Source organism: Montipora capricornis, chromosome 3 (genome assembly GCF_036669925.1).
Source record: "Montipora capricornis isolate CH-2021 chromosome 3, ASM3666992v2, whole genome shotgun sequence".
NCBI classification, from domain to species: Eukaryota; Metazoa; Cnidaria; class Anthozoa; order Scleractinia; family Acroporidae; genus Montipora; species Montipora capricornis.
Genome location: NC_090885.1, coordinates 63,552,831 through 63,571,871, shown reverse-complemented (window position 1 = coordinate 63,571,871; position 19,041 = coordinate 63,552,831). Strand labels below are relative to the sequence as shown.

The 19,041-nt window shown below is 40.3% G+C and overlaps 2 protein-coding genes and 1 pseudogene across 4 annotated transcripts in view; 2 read left to right on the top strand and 1 right to left on the bottom strand.

Moving 5' to 3' along the window:
- The window catches only part of LOC138043682 (3'-5' exoribonuclease 1-like), a 41,391-nt gene that overhangs the window by 10,185 nt on the left and 12,165 nt on the right, over positions 1–19,041 (bottom strand). The window contains exon 5 of one of the 2 annotated variants that reach the window (XM_068890078.1): positions 16,886–19,041. This exon is cut by the window's right edge and continues 369 nt beyond it. The exons of the other annotated variant lie outside the window; for it this stretch is intronic. The gene's annotated coding sequence lies outside the window, so the exon portion shown is untranslated. Of the gene's footprint in view, positions 1–16,885 lie in introns of those variants that run through there. 2 annotated transcript variants of the gene reach the window in all.
- On the top strand, positions 487–12,725 carry LOC138043680 (putative leucine-rich repeat-containing protein DDB_G0281931). 2 transcript variants are annotated; one of them, XM_068890077.1, is made up of 2 exons: positions 487–1,661; positions 8,416–12,725. In XM_068890077.1, the coding sequence occupies exons 1-2, from the start codon at positions 1,475–1,477 to the stop codon at positions 11,643–11,645; spliced, it is 3,417 nt and encodes a 1,138-aa protein (XP_068746178.1). In that variant the 5' UTR covers positions 487–1,474; the 3' UTR covers positions 11,646–12,725. The 2 variants fall into 2 exon arrangements, 1 of the variants encoding a protein (XP_068746178.1); XR_011131310.1 differs by lacking the exon at positions 8,416–12,725 and adding an exon at positions 3,005–3,989 and having other exon boundaries at positions 1,526–1,661.
- LOC138042846 (uncharacterized) lies at positions 15,763–17,763 on the top strand (annotated as a pseudogene).

Sequence of the window (19,041 nt, the reverse complement as noted above, 5' to 3'; positions counted from 1 at the left end):
AATTTACTTCCATTACACCAATACACGCGTGGACGGCAGATTCACGCTAGTTTGTTTTGACCACAGTTAATTACCGTGGGAGGAATATTATAAACGAATTCGAAAGTTACCGTTGGCTTTATAATTTGAGAAAAACATGAGGAATGTTCTCGACGACTATATTGCGGCAAAGGCCGGTGTAATTTTTCCTCCGAACTTCACTGAATATGCAATCTTTTAAGCTTGACATCTTACAGTGAGGGCACTCGAACCATGGACACTTGATACTTTTTTGTACATTTTTTTAGTGACTATAGAATGTGGGCTTGTCCTTTTGACAAGAGTATTTAATGTTTTTACACTTACAAAATGCTATACATGTAACACTATACATCATAAGAAGAGCCTTTATTTCTTTGTCGTCAAAAAAAACAAGGTACACAAAAATGTCAAGTGTTCACGGTTTGAGTGTCCTTACTGTAATTTGTAATTGAGATAACCTAGCATTCTGTCGTTGGACGGTTTGGCAATAGATTTTTAAAGAAAAAAAAGAGAAATGCATTATTCCTTTAACGTGCTTGCCCATGAAGGTTTCTTTGGTGATTTTTTCGGGTAATATCTTCAGTTGCAGTGTATTTCTTGAATTGCGCGCAGTAAAATCATGATAAGTTTGGCCGTTAATTTTTTGATGGAGTACGAACAGTAAGATGGACTCGCGAAGTTTCTTTTATTTTAGTACAATTGGTCTCTCTGGAAACATGCCATTTTAGTTTCTGGAGTGCGAGTTTTAAGTTAAATCAACTGGAAATATTATGAAGCAACCTTGACTCCAAATTGTGCAAACAAACCGTGTCATGTACAGTAGGTAAATAATGCCGTTTGATACACAGATGTTCAAAACATGCATTCGTGTAACTTGCGATTTTATCAGCATCTCCTCCTGTGGATATATGTCCTTTGTCTCATCCAGGAAACCAATATGCATCGGGTTTCATTGCCATTCGAAAGAACCAGCTATTTAGCTTTCAAAACATCAGGGAAGTTTGTGCCAACTTAAGTACTTTCAACCACATGGCCACAGAGCTCGACAACGGAATCGTTAATTTCACTCTTTCCAGAGATTCAAACCTGATTCTGGACAAGTTATGAGATGTTTCAGATGGCATATCTCCATTTATACAAATAAAATCAAGTTGCACCGTCCACGGCATTGTAAGAACAAAAGGCAGCAAATTTTTTCGTACACTTATGTTATGGCGGATTAGTCTCGAGGACTTCGCGAGAGCTCCGCGCAATCACGATGGCATTTTCACTTCCGGCGTTTCAACAGCCAATCACATCACGAGTTTGGTCGGCCAAAATTTGGCCGACCGTCCGGAATTCTTGAGAGACTCTTGGTCACGCCCAATTTTAGCGAGCGACGACATAAGAGAACATATGGGCGAAGCTAAAAATGGGCCTGATCGCAGGTTAGTTATAACGGAGTCCGTGAAGGATGGGAAGCCATTTCTCCATATCGCGTATTTTGTTGGTGCTAATGTTTACTGTTTTGTTGTTAAATACGTTTTCCGCGAGAGGCTACTCTACTTTCCCAAGGAGATTCTCGAAAACGAGTTCCAAGGTCCATCGTCACCAAACACTGGCAGCTTTCAGAGATGGCCAAGAAAGATCAAAGAACTGGGGTGAGTCCGCATAGATATGTTCACAATGCGATTATCTGGGACTCCTCTTTAAAAAAAAAAAACAGAAGTCAAGTTTAAGTCAAATGCTTGCAACCGAAAACGTTACAGTGACAATAACTTTGAAGAAATGAGATGATTGTCGCGCTGACTGTATCTTGGTTTACGTTTTTCTAAGAATCACTGTTAAAATATGAAAACGCTACCAACAACCGGAGTATATTTCACAATTGGCTGAGATCTTTTTGACTCTAGATTCTCCCCTGATCTCTTTTTGCGATTTGATGTATGGCAGTGCTAACAGTTGACTTTGCCAAGAGAAACTTTTCACTTTCGGCTAACTCGGTGTTTCCAAGAACTTTTCGGTGTCGTCTTGTTTTAAACGGAAAGCACGGCTGAGAAAAAGTTTCTCTGAATCAAAAGTTCTTTACCTGTATACAGTATTGTCATACTTGACCACTCATTTGGGCTTAATGTGTTTAAATAGCCAACAATAACGCTTGAGATTTGAGTATGAAGTGAATGTCACCAAGATCAATTTTGATATATACCTGAAGATCCCGCTTGAAGACCTCTTTGGTAAAATGACAGACCCGAACAGACAATATGGCAGTCAGGTTTTCATGTTTGAGAAATCCATCCACGTTTTATTTTCGCTGGCCAAGTTGTCTTTAAATCTTCATTTTTGCGGTGGAAGCTTCGGGTTTTTTTAAATTTTTATATTGGTTCTCAAGTCTAGACATGAGTCATCCCCGTTGAAAGCGAACTTGAGCAGATCAAAACACACTCCAACAGCAGTAATTGTTGCTGTGAAAAAGAATTACAATATGATGTGTATTGAGCAACATCTGAAGGTGTCGTCGGCTTATTCTAAAATATATAGATATAGCCAAGCCTAAAAGTGGAGCTCCCTGGTTGTTTGTTGGGTTAGTGAAAATAAACAGGTTTTCGAATTGTCCGCGTTTTGGTGTTTCCGGTTACTGCTTACTGTGATTAATTTCTTCGCTTTATTTCGTAGAAAAATTAATTGCCTCCCTAGCTAGTGAATTCCACGGTAAATTTCACGCAAAAAACCGATATCACATGAATCACGAAGCGAAATTTACTTTGGAATTCACCAATTTGGCAATGAATTTTTCTTGAATCGCATGCATGAGTTTTAAAGAAAACAACTAGCAAAAGTCATCCTTAGCGAGCGAAGGGAAAAGGAAAGTAGCCAACGAATAGGAATCACGCTAAAATTAGAAACCGTCAGGAAACATTGTCAGTTCAAGGTCAAAAAAGTGTTCTACTGCTGTACTTTATTCCAGTTTATCTCTGAAAACGAGATTATTCACATTTTTGAGGTATTTCATCGAAACACGCCAGCTTGGCATGGAACAAGGATCGGCGAAATACGGCAATGCAAACCAAGAAAGGACGAACTTCAAACAAGATCCGCTCCAACAAATGCCTGTAGGAGCTTTAAACAAAAACAAACTTCTGAAAACACAAGCTAGTGATATTTCTCCTTAATCATTACGTGTTTGTAATGGAAAATCGATAAATTTACAAACGCTGTAAATCGAAATTTATACTATGTAAATTCAATTTACATCTTTTGTATAATGCAATTTACATGATTAGGGTTTGTAAAATAAAATTTACAATAAATTTAAAGTGATGATTTGAAGAACATGTAAAAATCGTGTTAAGTATCTCCTTCTTGTAAATAACAGGTATATACAGTGTATATACAGTTTTCTAAAATAACGTAATTAACATGAAATACTGTATTAAAATTGCTTGAACTGGTAATTTATTTATTGCTTTTGCGAAAGCTAGGGCACTACCATACTTCTGCCATAATGTTGCAAGTTTCCCTTAGTGCTGGTAACTGCTAACCTGCGATCAGGCTCTATTTTAGTTTCGCGTGGTACGTAATGTGGAGTTGGCGAAACGAAAAATAGAGCCTGACCAAATTCCTCTTCGAAATTCCTTCCGCCCACTTTTTTTGATTGATTGACATGTCCTTCATCGGCCAATCAAATTTACTTCCATTACACCAATGGACAGTTTTCACGTGACGTCATCATTTTCTAAAATCCAAAACTAAAGAGCCAGGAAAGGTTTTATCCTCATCAGGCATAAGAGGCGGTAAATTTGTATCCATTTGCAATTTTAAAGCTCAATAGCGTGCTTCGTTTGGAAACCAGAGCATTTTGAATTTCTGAGTTATAGCGGTGAGTGACACGAGGCGACGATCAAGTTTATTGAGAAATATATATTTATCTCATGGTTTTGAGCCTTTTTAGAATTTAAAGCATTAGGAAAAGTGCTTAAGTAAATAGCTGTCTGTTCAGTACAGATGATAACCCGCCTAGATAGCCAAAGTAAGTAACAGATGTTGACACTATTTTCCGGCCGCCATATTGGTGCACCACAGATGTGCACCAACATGGCGTTTTCATACTGGGCTCTGTAAATTTCTGCGAAACATTTCGACGAATATCTGAAGTTTGGGGAAACGCACGGGCCTAAAACTTGGAGAAGTGTCTTCTTCATTTATCTTCTACAACATCACGAATTCTTGACTTTTTCCACTGGATGGTTTTCGATTTATTTTTTTATTGCGTGACAGTGAAAACGATCTATACACGCGTGGACGGCAGATTCACGCAATTTTGTTTTGACCAGAGTTAATTACCGTGAGAGGATATTATAAACGAATTCGAAAGTTACCGTTGGCTTTAATTTGAGAAAACCACATTTAAAGCATGGGGAATGTTTTCGACGACTATATTGCGGCAAAGGCCGGTGTAACTCTACCTCCGAACTTCACTGAATATGCAATCTTTTAAGCTTGACATCTTAATTTGTAATTGAGATAACCTAGCATTTTGTCGTTGGACGGTTTGGCAATAGATTTTTAAAGAAAAAAAAAAGAGAAATACATTATTCCTTTAACGTGTTTGCCCATGAAGGTTCAGTTTGGTGATTTTTTCGGGTAATATCTTCAGTTGCAGTGTATTTCTAGAATTGCCCGCAGTAAAATCATGATAGGTTTGTCTGTTAATTTTTTGATGGCCGAGTACGAACAGTAAGATGGACTCACAAAGTTTCTTTTATTTTTGTGCTGTTGGTCTCTCTGGAAACATGCCATTTTAGTTTCTGGAGTGCGAGTGTTAAGTTAAATCAACTGAAAATATTACGAAGCAATCTTGACTCCAAATTGTGCAAACAAACCGTGTCATGTACAGTAAGTAAAGAAAGCCGTTTGATCACAGGTACCCCATGCTCGATTTGTGAGCAGCTCTTTATATGATCACCCTGCGAGCAGAGCCTCCTTTCGTCTTTTTCTTTACTGAGGAGGAGGAGAAAAGTAGGCTCTGCCCGAATCGCGTCAACTCTTTGAAGCCGCCGCAGCCCGAACTTCTAGACTAGTCAATCTTGTTTTCTCTCGTCAAACCGGTTGTTCCAGTGCGAGCGTCCGTTTTTTGACAAAACCGATGGTTATAATTGAGCCCGATGTACCATGAAAAACCAAGATGGCGGCGAGATCTGGCATAGTAGGCTTGGGTTCGAGACTGTATCCTGGCAACATGCAGCGCACATTCAATAAAGATCTTACTCGACTCATGCAGAGCCTTTCTCGAGAACGCCAAAATCGAGCAAGCAAAAGAAAGTTTCTGCTAGCAGGGTGTATATGATGACCTTTGCATTGTTACGTGATTAGAGCGATTTGCATATTTATAAGGATTTGTATGGGGAAAATAACGATTGTTTCTGTGACCTTTGAAAATGTAGCGATTTAAATAAAAATCGTCTTACCTTACTTTAGTTGAGTGTTTTTTTCCTCCTGTGTGGTCTTTGAGCCGATTTACGGCCATTCCTGTTAGTTTTTGAGGAACCGGTTTGCTCCCTCTATATAATAACCAAGGTTGGGTACTCTCACGAGGCAGTCGATCCGATTCGCCGAAGGAAAACGGCCGTAAATTCTCTCCAGCAGCTCCAGTCGCCTCGAAATTCCGGGTAGAGCACGGACGCTTGGCGTCGAATCTTCAGAGACGCCGAATAAAACGTCGGCAATCTATGAAAACTTTCCCGTTTTAGCCATCGAAAGAGGCTTTGTTCAAACTTCGCGTTACTCTAACGATCAAAAGTTAACTTGGCGACCCGACCAGGGTCTAAAATGGGGTGAAGTTCGGCGTCATATTTTTGAAAACGTTTGGCAACAAATTGATAAGCAGAACTACGTGAATCATGCTTTGCTTTTTATGGTTACATTTGTAAGTTAAATGATGAGAATTGCAGCTTTTTCTGAAGTCACGTGACCTATTCTCCTTAATTACGTGATTAGTAATTGTAATGGACCTGCTTACAAGGCTAATCCCTAAATAGTACCCAAATAGCAAGAGATTGATACCAAAACAAAGTAGGCGAAATTCCATTTAGTACACCCCATTTTGAAGGGAACATTTTATTCCTTGGCATCCAATTATAGGTCACGCGACCTAAATTTGAATGTTGTGAACACATACCAAGTCTTAGTAACATTGAACAACATTTTCCTTTCTGACTTTTACTTTGGAATATAACCAAGTGAACCATGCCTCAACATGCCCGAGTAGTGCATGACCTCTTTCTGTTGGAGAATTACAGTTCAGAGAGATGCCTTTTAACACTACTCTCTAGGTATCCTTTATTTTCTAGGCGTATTTCAAAGTCTCGTGCCTTTTTCAAAACTAGAATGGGAAAAAAATTTATTCCAAGCGGTAATACTTTCCCTTTATGAACCTTGTTTTACGCCTGGTGGGCATCAGGAAATTCTGCTGTGGGACCTTTTTCTCCAGGCCAGTGTAGAGCACAAATATATATTTTTCACCGTAACGAATTCTCGCGTTCAATTGATTAGTCAAGACTTACATTTCTCGACGTCTTACGATGGTTTTGGCAGCGGTATGAAGACTTTCTCTTCCGATTCCTGCAACTCTTTAAGAGATTTCGGCAATGTAAGGTCATTTATCTGGAAATTGTGAGTCCGATTTACAATCACCCCAACAACAGTGTTTGGAACTAACCATCCCTCCTCCTTTTTAGAAACTAGCTCCCCGCGTTCGACCGTCCACCCCGCCATGTATGCCAATGTGACCAGCATCACCTGACCAATCCACGGCCACATTCCAGCTAGTTTACAGCGTACATCTTTGATATTGGAAATCCATGTTATGGTCAATTGACACCTGTCAAAACAAGATATCCTCTGGCCAGTATCACGTGAGCATATCTCGGCCTCAAGTTAGAGCTCATCGAGGTCACCTTTTTTTTAAGTGTACCGCTGACCAGGTACTGGTTTTCGATTGGAACTATAGAAGAAACGAAGAAAATGATTTAATTAAGCAGTAACCGGAAACACCAAAACGCGGACAATTCCAAAACGTTTTATTTCCAATAACCCGGGGAGCTCCAGTTTTAGGCTTGGCTAAATCGATATATTAAAGTTTTCTTCTTATTTCCTTCACTATCGCTTACCTCACGCATACAGTTCCTTTCAGTAGATCGAAATAGTTTGCCTGAGTCTACGCTGGGGGCTCATGTGACAAAGTCTATTTTTAGTAATAGTTCACAACGCTATTGGAAGCTGAGGTTTCGAGAGTTGGTCCTTCAGTCATCATTGACGATGCACCACTTTTCTTTGGAAAACTAATTAGTTAGATATTCTATATTCGACATTTTGATTTCAAAGGAGTTAATAACGGTAAAATTTTCACCCCCCACTCCCCCTGTAAGCGTTGGCTCTTTTAGGGCGCAAGTGAAGGGGAAATGGGGGTGGGGGTTAGTGTGCAATTAAAGGGGGGGGGGGGAGGAGGGGCGGTTCTTGAGACCTTGGAATAAAACAATGTCATCAAGCGAACATCGAAAAACTGAACTATTCTGTGGCAGCATCCCAACGACTTCTTATGAAGATCGCAGCTCAACTGAATCCCTGAATTGTGTGACAGCTGCAGCTAATGTCGTTTCCCAAACGGCAAGACTATATAATTATTACAGGCAGGAACTCATGACCCGGAGCCTACAACTCTACTGTGTTCGTGTAACGGCGTTTTCACAGACCGATTTATATTTCGATTGAATTTTCCGCGAATGAGACTCCCACAGGAGCCCGATGACCAATTACAAGATATTAAGCTGACGTCATATGGTCACCGAACCGGAACTGCCTTTGTTTTTTGACCTAATTCGCGGGAAGGACTAGTCTAAAAATAAACCTACTTGTAAAAACGCCGTTTCGCAGACGCTGTATGGAAGTTGCACGTTCCAGATGGGCTCCTGTTACAGGTCATTTTGAAGGTTCGCCATGATTAAGGCGCTTTTGCATAAACACAAAATTTGCTCTCTGAATGCAGAAGCACATGATCTTGAAGCGTGTAACTTGCAACTCTTTTCCTTGCAACAACGCTGGGGATTTTATGCCCAAATATGGACAAAAATATGATCGACGCTACACGCGCGGGAAAATGCACGAGCTACGCCTTCCAAATAAGGAAATTTAAAAGACCCCATGACCAGTTCTGAACTAGCGTTAAATGCTTCAAGGTCTTGAGCTTCTGGTAAATGTGGGAAATGGAGGTCCGAAGGTAAACGACGATGACGAAGAATGAACGGAATTTTTCCTCGCAGCTTCATTAAATTTTCGTTTCAAGCCAGTAACGTGAAAGGTAACGTCGTGTAAACTTGATCAGACACTACTGACGTCTTATTTTTTTTTTCCTTTCAGCCATTTCGAGTAAACTTGTACCCCTGACCTACGATGAAAAGTTCGCTTATGGTTGTTTGCATGAGATCCCAATTCCTAATACTACATTGGATACAACAGTCAAACCGCAGCAAGAAAGAGCGGTCCTCATGGAGATATTTAACCAAACAAGGGGCCATAGTTGGTACAACTCGTCGAACTGGGGAAACCACTCAGTGTCTCATTGCCTCTGGTATGGCGTAACATGCGACAACACAAGCCGCTACGTCATAAGCCTCTTCTTAACAAACAACAACTTGGTTGGTACCCTTCCAAGAAGCCTGTGGATGTTGCGAAATTTGCAGGGCTTGTGTATTGGAAGTAATGACGGATTGGAAGGTGATATAGGCGAGATCCTTTCTGCCAACATGACTACTGTATTACGAGTCGATCTTGCCTTTAACAAGCTTTCGGGCCAGATTCCTGGTAAAATTCTCGTGCAGATGAATTCTCTGGTGAAAATTCAACTGTGCTGCCAAATGGAGGGTAAACTTTCTGGGAAAATTCCCGAGGATATTGGAAACTTGTCGGAACTGCAAGTGCTCAGTCTCGGTGAAAATACCTTGCACGGCAAAATTCCAAAAAGCATTGGTAAATTGAAAAAACTCCAATTTTTGGATCTTGAAGGTACTATAAATTTGCAAGGAGGCTTCGAGAATCTGTTCAACTTGTCATCTCTGCGTTATATGCATCTTTCACTCGCTGGATTAAGTGGAACGCTGCCAGATAAATTTGGATTATATTTTCCTGCGATGATCGAGTGTCTCTTGTCTGAAAATTTTTTCTGGGGAGACATTCCCTCAACGATCGACAACATGGCAAACTTGCGGTATTTAAATTTGGCAAATAACCGCTTTACGGGACTAATCCCAAAAGGCATTGGTTCGATTCCCATGTTGCAGATTGTGGACCTTCGCGAAAATCGTTTGACCTCACTGGAGAAAGGACTTCAATTCAAATCCCAGTCGTTGGAGGTAATGGTTCTGGCAGGAAATAAAGAGTTGACCATGAGGTTCGACGACTTTTTGGCGTCCATAAGACCGATCAATCAATCATTACGTATTCTAAACATAAGCTTATGCCATTTCTTTGGTACTATTCCCTCAAAGCTGTGGGACTTCCAAAGCTTCATCTCTGTGGATTTGAGCGGCAACAATATTTCCGGAGAGCTTCCACCACCGCCTAGTAACATGCTGTTTCTTCTCAGTCTTGTTGTTTCAGCAAACAACCTTTCTGGACAAATTCCTCAGCAGTTTGGGAAACTACTTGCGTTGGAAACTCTTGACGTTTCAAAAAATCCCCACATGCAGAAAAAGAATGAAAGTGGAGCATTACCCATTTACATAACGTTAGATTTGAGAACTTTAAAGCGCAGAAATCCTTCGGATAGATTTAGATGCCCGAACGCTCGACTTAGCTACAACAATGGCTTAGTGATCTTGGATCCTAGCTACTATCATTACCGTCTTTGCATTTGCGATATCGGTTTCTACGGATCAGGCAACACCTGTTTGCCTTGTATGGAAGGTGCGGTGTGTAAACACGAAATGCTCCATTTCCAGAATATGGTCATAAAAGCTGGATATTGGCCTTCATCGCGTGATAACAACGTGACTCACATGATCAGGTGCTCACAGGTCATGGGTACTAGTTCTCAAGTAATTACGTCATGTAACCCACATGGAATCTGCTACTGTGGCATTAAATGGGAAGAGGACGGAAATAAGTCCTTGTCGAGGCTAACTACAGTTTGCAAGGACTCGTGCATCTGTATGAAAGGAAGCAAAGACCGATTTTGTTCAAAGTGTGAAAGAGGCTTCTACAAACAGGGAATACTCTGTTTCGCCTGTCCCAAATCAAAGACCAGCGTTTACATTTTGGCGGCGCTTGCTGTGCTGACTATGGCGTTGCTAACTCTGGCCTTCTCTGTCTTTTACGAGAACAAGCGTTTTCTTTCAGTCTTATTCGTGTTTATGCAAGTCATTCTCCTTGCAGTTTTAGCCATGCTTCGAATAATTCCAGGTTGGCTACTTGAACTCAATGTTGTGGCCCTGCTTATTGGCCTGGCTGGAAGGGGTAAGGCTGCTAGCGGAATTTTCAAGATCGGTGTTTTTTATTTTCAGACTTTAGACGCTTTGATTTCCAGCAGCGATATATGGCCAGAAGAAGTTCTTGAGGCTCAACGCTTCGTTAGCAACGTGCTAAACTTTCGGTTCTCTGGCTTGGCTTGCGTTTTTCCGAGTTTGTTCACGCCACTCGGTGGCCTGATAGCTCTAATTCTTCTGCCTGTCATCTGTATTGCGTCCATTTCTCTTTATTATGCTTTAGCGAATGCTATTCTCAGATTTCGTGGCTTACTTGACAGACGATTCCTTTTGCGTAATAACTGTCTCCACCTTTCTATCGTGTCCCTGAACCTAACCTATTTTCCCATTGTCAAGAAAACTGCTTCTGTCCTGGCTTCATGCGGTGACGACAGTGGTTACCGCTACTTTTTGGAGGCGCCTTGGCTGCAGTGCAATGGTCCTACTTACAACTTGTTACTGGCATTCGGTTGGCTTGCTCTTGTTATTTATGTTGTTGGGGTACCGTTTGCAGTTTTCCTACCACTGCTCCAGAAGTACGTTGGCAAAAGAGACCAACTTGACCCGAATGAACAAGAGACTTTGGACAGCTGGCTTGGCTCTATCTATCTGCCGTATAAAAAGGAGTACCGTTCCTATTTCGAGATCGTTTTTCTCCTTCGTCGTATGCTAATCGCATTCTCACTATCGTTTATCCCGCGGGTACTGTCATTTCAGACCATTGCCGTTTGCCTTGTCCTTATAGCGTCCCTTTGCTTCCAGCTTCTCTTCAGGCCCTTCCAGGACTCCTACCAAAAAATATCATTAGAAAACACAGCGGAGACCTTGGTTCTTCTCACCCTTCATTTCTCCTTTATGAACATTAGATATGCACTTTTGAATCCAATCAGGTCCTCATCCATCATTTGGATGCTTGTGGTTGTCAACAGCATTGTCTTATGCGGCCTCGTCGTTTGCATAATTCTGCTACTTGGAAGGGTTCCTGTTGTACCAGCCAACCCGCACAATCCTGAAGAAGTACGGGACCAGCCATCAATTAGCCGAGAGGATCCGGACACTATGTCGTCACCACTGATTGACAATGGAAACGACAATGATAAATACGGTACATTTGAAGAAGACGCTTAAGTAAACTTATGGGGGAACCTTTCAGACAACGTATGTCGCTTGAATTTTTAAACAATGAGCATTAGCATTGCTACACCTAATAAACTCTGAATTACCCGCTATTTATGACTGGCTATGCTCAAATAAGCTAACTTTAAATTTAAGTAAGACAAAATATATAGTATTCCAACCACGGCAAAAACTTAATTATAATTTATACACCCCTCTTAAATTAGCGGATCAGTATCTTGAGCAGCCTCACAGTGCTAACTACTTAGGATTAATTATTGATTGTTCCCTATCATGGCACCATCATATCGATTATATTAGTAGTAAAATCAGTAAAAGCATAAATATTATTGCAAAATTAAAACGTCATGTACCCAAAAAATCTTTAACAAGTATCTACTATGCACTTATATATCCTTATTTAACTTATGGCTGCGTATTATGGGGTAATAACTACGAAGCTGCCATATCTCAAGTGGTAAAGCTGCAAAACAAAGCTTTAAGAATCATCAATGAGGTACCACTTCGTGAGCATATTACTCCCCATTATGTTAATCTTGGCCTAATTAAATTTCCTGATATTGTGAAGTTAAACACTTGCCAACTATTTTATGATCTTATCGTAGATAATAAACCATCAAATCTTACTCTATCTTTTGTATCTGAGCAACATAATTATACTACTCGAAGCACATCCTTACAGTATCTAAATCCCAGTTCTTTTAGATCAAATATAAGGAAATTCTGGCCAACAATTATTGGATGTTATTATTGGAATAATATTCCTCTATTCATTCGTAGTATGTCAAATAAACATCTATTTAAAAGATATCTTTTTCAGAATTATTTTGCTCAGTACTAACTACTGCACTTACTGTTTAGTATCCCTTAACTATGTGTTCCTCCTTTCCTTTTGCTTATTGTAATTATCTTTTATCTTAAAATAAAATGCAACTTAATTTAAAGGGCATCTAACTAGTTTACCTATATCGTTGCCCTTCCCCATTTACTTCATGTAGTGAGCTTTTTAGACCTTGTAATTCTCTTAATAAATGGGGAAATAAATGAAATGAAATGAATGAAATGAACACAATTAGGAGCAAGATAATGGGACACATAAATCGGATCGCAGCTCGTTCCTTACCATACTTGCATCTCTGGAGGAGAGGGCAGGGAGAACCTCGGTTAAAACAATCCAAGTCTATGAAGCAAAATCAAAACACCGTTCCCTATTGGTCTACTAGTTTGCAGAGAGGTAATTTTCAGCAAAAGAGCTCTTAGTTCAACTTGCTTTGTCTTGATAAGTGTACTTGACGATAAAGGATTACATCTAACTCATTCCACGGCTTGTTCTGGCTTTATAACGGTTTTAAAGTTCCTTAACATAGTTTTCAAGCAACAACGAAGACGACGGCTCTGAAAACGTCAACTAAAAATATAGCCCCGACAGTCGTGTCTTGATCATTTCGAGTCGTTGCGGGTAAAAATTGCAACTGTACCAGCAACTGATTCAGGAATCAAATTGATGCAAACGACCGTAACGTTTCCGAGGAGAGTTGACCATTTATCGTAGGGTGCTCGCGTCCTCCACGTAACCTCATATTTAGCCTTTTCACGTCTTTCTCAGGAAAGGATCGAAAAGGGGGGTCATCAATGCCGGCAAAGAAGGCATTCATGACCCCCAAAGGGAAATTGCTTTGAGTCATCTTTTTTCTTCGCGTTCATGAAAAATCTGCAGAGGAGTATATGTTGAGGTCTACAGCTGGAATTTCCTCTACTCAAATAGTTCAAGGAGGCTCGAAGCAGTTTCAACGCTTCCAAGTGACGCTCCGATTAGAAGGATCGGCACCACAACGTTGTATCATGTATTGGCAATATTGTGGTACCAAATGAAACACGAATTTTTGCTGAACAAGATACAGTCATTATTGTGACGTAATATGTCACCGTGGAAACGGGCAAGCCCTGTAAAAACACCCTTTGTTTTGTCTTTAGTTGCTTATATCTCAAAAACGAACTCGGTGACACCCATTTTTTATTTCATTTTTTTTTATTTCAGAAGGGCATGATGAAACTTTCTGCAAAGTTTTAAAAAATTCTGTCCAGTGGATTCAGAGGCATCTCAATTTTGTGATTTTGTTAAGGTAGCTGTGAATCCTCTGGACAGAATTTTTTTAAACTTTGCCGAAAGTTTCATCGTGGCTTTCTAATCACTTTTCAGCAATGAAAAAGTTTGTTTTTGAGATATGAGCAACTAAATCCAAAATTTTTTCTAGGCTTTCCTGTTGCCAATGTAACTTATTACATCACGATAATGATCACATCGTGCTTGGAAATAATCGGTGTTTCATATGGTACCATAACCTTGCTACAGTAACGTGATACAGTGTTGTAGCGTTATTCGATCTGAACAGAGAAAATGTTGAAACCCTTTCGAGCCTTCCTAAAGTGCCACTACGATGAAAATTTTGCACGTCCTTTTTTCTTTAGATTTTGAAAATAGACGTACTAAATAGGTATCATGCCAATTTTTATCTCAAAATTCCCACGGAAAGTATGATTATTGGAACGTAGTTTTTCGTTTTTCGCTGTCCGCCATACTCGAACGGCAAATGACCGTGAGCGAGGAGAAGGGTTGGGTCTAGCTGGATCGCCTGGGGTCTGACGTCATATGAGCAACGCTCAAAATAAACGCGGCTAATTTCCCATGCCGTCTATGAGATGTGTGAGATCGCCGAGTTGCTTTTTGCTGATATTATATACATTACTCCCTGATCGACTTGTTCGCTTTGTCGAACGCCCATAACCTGCGATCAGGCGTTTTTTTTTTTTTTTATCAAGGGCGGACAAGGGATAATAGGGAGAGGGCATGATCTCAGGCTAAACGCCCACGAAGCGATGCGCGTATGACGTCACGAGCCAAGTCTTGCGTGAAGACCGCTTACAAAATAATCGCAGGCTTCTCCAATGCCGTCCGAGTAATGGCGGACAGATTTTTAGCGGTTTTTGGGTGGCTATTTCCCGACTTATCTCACTTCTATAGTTCCAAATTTAAATGCATTTTATTATTTTGAACATATTGACTTAATTGACGTTGAAAAATTCGAAAAGAAAACCCAAATTTTTCGTCGTAGTGGCACTTTAGTCTGGTAGAAATGGTTAATTCGTAATTTAATTGACCAGGTGAATGACAGTGAAACGAAAATGGGCACATGGGAAGTTCTCGTTGTCCTTAACATTCTGAAGTATAATAGGCTATCTTAGTCACGTGACACGTCACGTGACCATTTGTTGAAAAATAGCACGCTTTTGAAGAACAGGTGGCGGTTTAAGCATTCAATATCAAATAAAAACGCTTTGCCAATGCAAATGAACTATTTACAACTTTCAGGTTTGGAATGACTGTCCACGATTCTTAAGAAAATTTTTAAGAGGGCAAAGGTCACCTTTGAGTCCAAAATACGGACTTTGATAATTTATAATTCCAATTTTAAAACTCGAGGAAGATCATTCCAAGTGTAGAAAGTTAGATATGTTAGATGTCTATCAAAAACGCTAATTTATCTGTAGCAATGAACTTCGCCGCCGATTCGCTGATTTACGATATTGTGAAATTTTGATCACGTGACTCGTCAGGTGATCAATATTATATGTTAAGGCAGAAGAGGACAACATTATTTATCTTCAAAGTAGGTTTCACCTTGTTCCAGGATATCTAGTGAGAGATATAGCCGATCAAACATATTTTCCGGACGTCTTTTACACCTAGGCCTTAAACAACTTGAGTAGCTCTCGTACCTCTCCTATTGAGAGCCAAAATCTTTTCCAAGCATTGATGTCACATCCGGGTTTTTTTTTTGGTAGTTAGTTTCAGGCCTTTGAGCTTCAATAAACTCTTGAATTGTTGACACTTCTTTACTACTGTTTGTGTTTCCAAAGTTTTCTTTATCGATCGTGAAGTATGTTATTAACTTAATTCGGGATAATAAAGATCGCTTTCGCTATGAAAGTCTTCTGATCCATTGTCTGAATCTATAATTGCGTGTCAGTTATTATAACATTTGCATTTTAAGGTTTTATAGTGAAACAAAACAATAAAGATTCTAAAGATTGAAATCCTGATTCAAAGATGTCGTTCAATCAGGTTTAGTAGTAGCCGTTGAGCGACTGAGCTCTCCGGATCACAAGTCGACATGGATATGGATATGGATATGTATATGGATGTTCTGCGCAAGCACCGCGTGTTACCGTTTGTGCGCGCGCGTTTCCTCGAGATTCCGAATCACCAATGATCCCCGAATTATTTCGACTTAAGCTTGTTGCAAAGAGCCCCAATGTAAAGATGTCCAGGTATAAACGAGCGTAATTCTCGACTCCTTTTACAGCAAAATGTATGAAATGGGTTTATCAACTGTGTCGATATTTAAAAGGAATTCTATGGGTCTTAATGATGTGCATCCGACCAGTCTGAATTGACCGGTGAACTAGAAATGGCTGAAGCTATCAGACAGGAAGTTAAAGGATTGTGTCAGAGAAATGCTATCGTTGCTCACATCCTCAGCTGGAAGACGACAAGGCAGCAGAGTACAAAACTGACTACAAACGTCTCTTGACCAGTGAGACAAAAGAACGTCCCACCTCACGCGTCTCATTACAAGCCACAAAACTGGGTTCAAGAGCGGTATCACGCGCAACGAGTGAGTCCTCGAGAGGATTCGATCCCATACTCGCGGGATATCAGCGCAAGAGAGGATGTCCAGAGCACCCACACCCGGTGAGCTCGTCATCAAAAGGTCCTTCCTCCCGATGGATTTGAACAGCACATCCTCAGAGAACAGTGACAGAGTGAACATGAAGAAATGGGAAGATCTGTCCGATGACTCTGAGGATGAAATAGACCATAATGAAGAGCACACAGAAACAGAGAATCCTGGAGAAGATGGTACTTTGCTGAAAGCACCGAGAGAAAAAAGCGAATCCGCTTTGCGGGTTCCTGTAACTTACCCGACAAAACAGGACTTTTCAGAAGATCAAGCGGTCGCGCTTCCTTTTGGCGATAGCGAAGAAAACGAAGATCAAAATGACACGGAGCTTTTGAAACTTGCTGACGAAATCAGTGAGCGGACCATTTCATCACCTAATCTTTCAGATACCGAAAAGTTTGATGAGGGCGAGGCGTACGTTGACCCGAAAACACATGAAGCTCCCTAAACCCACAAACGAATGAACAAATGAAAGAACGTATATAAGTGTACAGAAAAAAAAATAAAAATTTATTCTCCTTTTCGTGCATGGAGTCATCGTATGTGTTTGTACAATTAAAAGCAAGTTGAGTGGAAAGAACATCAAGAAAGAAATAATTCTTAAAAAAAAAAAAAACCTCACTATTAAAAATGAATTGAGAGTCATCTATAGCCTTTCATGTCTTTTGCCTTATTAACCAAGTGTTAACAAACAGCACCAGGAATTCAAAGCTCGGAATGTACATTTGACATGGAACGCTTTCCTTTTGTCAGAACTGGCCGGTGCACCCGTCAGTTTGCAAAGAAATGCAACGGTTCTGAAGGAACACTTGCACCATGATCCCTCGCAATCTTCCGGAGGAGTATATAGCATCCTCGAAGTGCGTTAATTTGAAGGCGTTGTAGAGTTAGTCCTTCCAAATGCCAGGTCACTCTGGCCGGTTAGTTCTGCATGTCAAATGGAAAGCGCCCATAGTTGGATGTAACCCTTTTCTGGAGAATTACGAATTTAACTGAAAAGTAACAATTCGAAGACCTAACGTTTTGACGCTCCTGTTTAGTGTCTTTATCAGGGGTGATCTAAATTTGTCGCAGAGTCCTTTTATATGATAACCTATTAGCCCAAAAAGGCAAGGGTGTGTTCATTTTCTTTTTGTAAGATGCAAAAAGGTGTCAGGTATAGCAGGCTGCCATCATCACAGTTCTAAGGAGCGTGGTGGCATTGTTTATGTCTGATTGTCACCAATCTCGTCCCCAGAGTCCACTTTTCTTTTGATGGTCAGAACCAAGAACCCGGACTCAGGCCGCTTCAAATTTATGCGCACTCGTAGTGAAGGTCCAGTTTTGGAACCGTTGACAACCCTTGTTGTTTCAAATTTCTGAGCGTGCGTAGACGAGCCGAAAGTCCGTGATTTGCGGACTTCCTGGCTTGGAAGTGGCCAGAGTCCGCGTTCTCGGTGCTATGCAAAAGGAAAGAGGGCTGCGGAGACGAGATTGATTGTCACTGGGTGCAGTGACACCTTCCATATTCTCACTTATGTCCAGAAATGCAAGAAATTAGACGCAAGCCCAATTTTGATATACAACACAAAGTGTCCCTTCAAGTCTAAGCATTCCCCACCTATTTCTAACAATAAGATTTGAGTAAAGGAAAGCGATTTTTTTAGGTCAAAGTAAATGCAGCAGTTTTTCCTTTCTTGAGGAGTAGCATTTGGGGACACTTTGTGACGTTGTTTGTATTCCTTGACACAAGTGATGTTGAAGTTATGGCAAATCCAAGTGCCTCTAATTACTTGAATTTTTGGACTATCTGTCCACATTGGGGTTTTGTAAACGGACAACATTATAATCATAACATCCACTCAAACCACTTCTCCCTATTTGGTGAAAGTAAACTGATTTCCTAGTTCGAAATAAGTTTGAAGATGGAATCAAAGAAAGCACGAGAGGCTCAACAAAAGGATAAACGTTTTTAATCGGGTTCCTATGTTAAAAAAGGACCTTGAAATTTCACGCGTCTGAAACAAATTTTAAACTGCACAGATCTTGTTTAAAACTTCTTTTTCATGGTCATGATTGAAAAAGGTGTCAACATCTTCATCAGAGGAAATCAGATACCATATGTACAAATGTACAATATAGAAGAGATTCTTTTGTGAAAATAAGAACCAATTAGAAAACTACTGTAAATACCATTTTTATCAGAACCTATTTAGCCTAACTTGGAAAAATCTAGGTTCTTATATGTGGGTGTTTACTGTACCCTGTACAGTACTCGTTCCCGTAAAGGATCGGGAGTGAATATTGTGTTTTCCGTTGCGCATCAACGTAGAAAAACACGAAATTTTAGAATTAGCAATTTTTTGCCCAAGATTTTGCCCAATCCCCACCCCCTCCTGTCGCTGAACTGAATGTCTATGTTTTGTTCCTACGCATCTAATTCCCTGGAGTTCCTTTCCAGTACTCTCCCAATATACATTGCGTAAAATGTAAGCAAAAAGCGCGTGAGGTTTCAGTGGATGTTATCGTGTGCTTTCCGTTGTAAACCGAAAAATCGACTTAGAAAAAAAGAGCGCAATTTTTGACACGACATTTCGAAGAGCTGCAATCTCGAAATTGTTGTAAAGGAGATGTTAAATAGTTGGAAAAATGAATAGAATTATTTT

Coding starts and splice junctions, on each gene's coding strand:
- LOC138043680 (XM_068890077.1), top strand. CDS start 1,475: ATGGGAAGCCATTTCTCCATATCGCGTATTTTGTTGGTGCTAATGTTT. Junction 1,662..8,415: donor AGAAAGATCAAAGAACTGGG/GTGAGTCCGCAT, acceptor TTTTCCTTTCAG/CCATTTCGAGTAAACTTGTA.